Raw genomic sequence first — 3,296 nt, forward strand, 5'->3', positions numbered from 1 at the left:
ACGATGATCCACAACTACTGTCTCAATCCACCGACTCCACCACAGGGGAAGACTGTGCACCACGTCATCGTTGTCAAGCTCCGTCACGCCCTCCTCCTAACGCAGCAACTACGACTTCCCACCTGCAAGGCTAGTCCCACGCGGAGAGCAACGCCAATGAGGCAAACAACCCAATGGAAGAGAATGCCCAACGAACTAAAGGTTCCGTGTGGCCAAAGCCGCCACCTAAAGATCCATGTCTATGCCCAAAGCCTGCAGCCAATCGAACCCAGAAATTGACCTCCATTGTGACGCCTCCAAGGAGGGAACGACGTCCGCAGATGCCTCCATCGCCAGTCCGTACACCCGAAGCTTAGTTTTCACCCAGAGAGTCCCCAAGCTAGATGTGGGGGCATCACAAAAACATCTCCAAGAAGGGGAGTGGCGTCTCAGGCGTCACCGTTGTCGACATCGGCGAGAAGTTGAGCAAGGCTTTCGCCCGTGGTCCCCTCACCCTAACTGACAGCCATAGGCAGAACCTCGCGGTAGATCAACAAATGCAGCCACCCCTTCCACCACGCGCGCCACCAAAGCTACCACCATGTCGTCGAGCTCCCTGCGGGCCAAATGTAAGGGAGAAGAGATAGATCCGGCAAGGGAAGGAGCACAGAGGGGTGGAGAGGGCCGACAACCACAGCTCAGCGGAGCACCGGCGCAACGCAACACTCGAACTTGCATGAGCAAAAAGGCAGATCCAGGCCGCCTCCAACAATCGGCTGCAGCAGGCCGCCTCCACCCGAAACCGGGCGGGTTTGCCGCGAATCCACGACCCACCGACGCCAGTAGTCACGGCAGTGCAGGTGTGATGACCGCCTAATAGCACCCATCGACCAAAGAAATGTGACACCTGGTGACCGCAAAACACCTTGGTGCCACTGCCGACTGGCTCTGGCCTAGCCCGTTGCAGATCAGTGGCTAGTCGGCGTCGGCAAACCCCCAGACGGCGGGGAAGGAGACTGGCAAAGCAAGCATTATTCGGAGAGAAAAAGAAAGGGGAGAGGAGGTTGTACTACACCGCATGGCACCGCCACTGGCCGCCACCACCTCCCCTGGCAGGCGGCGGCCACACAAGGCCACCGGCCGGGAGGGGGTTTCTAGGCAGGGAAGTGGGGTCTTGAGTCGCCTCTGTCAGCTGCTACCGTCCTTAGGTTACCTTCCTGCTGCCACTTAATTGCTCACCATCTCGCCACCATCCCTCCCACGGCGTCGCCGGATGACTAGTCGCCGGTCGCCAGCCTCACGTGAGCTGCATTTGCCTGCTCGAATAACATTCGGTTGTGTTTGTAGCTTCGTCACTTCGTCAGAGATGCTGTTGTGCTTCCCTGTTGTCAGCTGATATATACTGACTGTCTAGTTCTTTACTTATCAGCTGATTACCTATCAACCCGTCCAATCGGAAATCGACACTCATCATTCTCTCAAGGAATTCAACGCGTTTATAATACTCGCATCATCACTCGAACGATACATGCTCTCGCCGCAGGTGTCAGAGCTGAATGCGATCGGCAAGGAATGGGAGTAAATTCAGATCAGAATCTTCTCAAGTGACCTTGGTGACCATGTTACGTTCCCGAATTAACAAGCCCCGGCCCGGATAGCTCGATCAGAACTTCAGAAGGCACCGCCGATCTGATCGACGCGCAACTGTAGCTGCGCGCTTACGTGCCGCGCCGTGCAGTTGATCTCTGAATCCATTGGCGTGCGAGGCTCTCTGGTCAGCTCAAGCCCTTCTTATTTAAGAACCGGCCGGGCCAAGTGACCAGTAGTAACCACATGTATACCACTTGTCACCAGTTCCTTGATCCCACTCGATCGTGTTAGCTTCGTCGTGATCATCGCACGGGGGAAATGGAGACGCCCAAATCGCTGGCCGTCTTCCTCGCCGTCGTCGCGCTGCTCGCTGCGCCGGCCGCCGCGGGCTGGTCCACGGGCTCGGCCACGTTCTATGGCGGCAGCGACGCCTCCGGCACGATGGGTGCGTACGCATGCATGCGCTAGTAATACTGCATAGTCTCTCACTGCATTGTGCATGCATATCCTCACCGAGTTGTGAATTGTGATCGATCGAACTGCATGTGTGCGTGCTACGTGATCTATCAGGCGGGGCGTGCGGGTACGGCAACCTGTACCGGACGGGCTACGGCACGGCCACGGCGGCGCTGAGCCAGGTGCTGTTCAGCAACGGCGCGTCGTGCGGGCAGTGCTACCAGATCACGTGCGACTACCAGGCGGAACAGCGGTCGTGCCGCCCGGGCGTCACGGTGACTGTCACGGCCACCAACCTGTGCCCTCCCAACTACGCGCTCTCCGGCAGCAACGGCGGCTGGTGCAACCCGCCGCGCGCGCACTTCGACATGGCCCAGCCGGCGTGGGTCCAGATCGGGGTCTACGAGGCCGGCATCATCCCCGTGCTGTACCAGCGCGTGCCCTGCGTGAAGCAAGGCGGCGTGCGGTTCACCATCACCGGGTTCAACTACTACGAGCTGGTGCTCATCACCAACGTCGCGGCCAGCGGGTCGGTGGCCAGCGCTTGGGTCCAGGGCACGGCCACCAACCGGCTGCCCATGACCAGGAACTGGGGCGCCAACTGGCAGTCGCTCGCCGGGATCGCCGGCCAGGCGCTCACATTCGGCGTGACGTCCAGCGGAGGACAGACCATCGTCTTCCAGAACGTCGTGCCGGCGGGCTGGACGTTCGGCATGTCCTTCATCAGCAACCTGCAGTTCTCCTACTGACTACAGATCGTAGCGCCTGCCTGGCTAGCTAGGAGAGAGATCTGGCTATAGCACGGCGTCATGTGCAATCCTTTTTCGTTTCCGGTTTGTACGTGTAACTTGATTGGCAGTAATTCAGTCTCCATGCCAGGCTAGCACCTAGCTAACCGTGTATGGTTCAGACATATCGGAGCAACCGGTCGATCGGCAGCAGAAATTAAAGGTCGTAGTGAAACAAAAATTGACAGAAATTAAAATTCAGTCGATGCCGCCCATTCTTCATAGTCATCGTTTCCACCATCAGGTGTCTCACTTGTTAGACTAGAAGTTCGAATGTCTCACTTGTTAGGCTAGTGGTGTCTACATACGATAGACTACTGAAAAATAAAAAATTAACTAATGTTCTATGCACCCAGCCTTCAACGTGAATCTGCCCCTGGTGTGGATGGACCGGCGATGGGTGGTGGAGGGGCGATGGTAGTGGCGCTATAGCCGTGGGTTAGGCAAGCAGACGGTGTTAGTGGTAGGACGACGAGACAATGG

At 57.6% G+C, this 3,296-nt stretch overlaps 1 protein-coding gene across 1 annotated transcript; it reads left to right on the forward strand.

The window, feature by feature from the left end:
- The first annotated feature begins 1,755 nt into the window (after positions 1–1,755).
- Positions 1,756–2,956, forward strand: LOC133907459 (expansin-A15-like). Its single transcript, XM_062349510.1, has 2 exons — positions 1,756–2,014; positions 2,140–2,956. Exons 1-2 carry the CDS (start codon positions 1,888–1,890, stop codon positions 2,772–2,774), a joined length of 762 nt encoding a protein of 253 aa, XP_062205494.1. The 5' UTR covers positions 1,756–1,887; the 3' UTR covers positions 2,775–2,956.
- The last annotated feature ends 340 nt before the right edge of the window (positions 2,957–3,296 follow it).

Source organism: Phragmites australis, chromosome 24 (genome assembly GCF_958298935.1).
Source record: "Phragmites australis chromosome 24, lpPhrAust1.1, whole genome shotgun sequence".
Classification (NCBI taxonomy): Eukaryota; Viridiplantae; Streptophyta; class Magnoliopsida; order Poales; family Poaceae; genus Phragmites; species Phragmites australis.

What these genes read in the sequence shown, in the direction of transcription:
- LOC133907459 (XM_062349510.1), top strand. Translation starts at nt 1,888, where the DNA reads ATGGAGACGCCCAAATCGCTGGCCGTCTTCCTCGCCGTCGTCGCGCTG. An exon ending in CGACGCCTCCGGCACGATGG is followed by an intron (nt 2,015 to 2,139) that starts GTGCGTACGCAT and finishes GTGATCTATCAG; the next exon opens with GCGGGGCGTGCGGGTACGGC.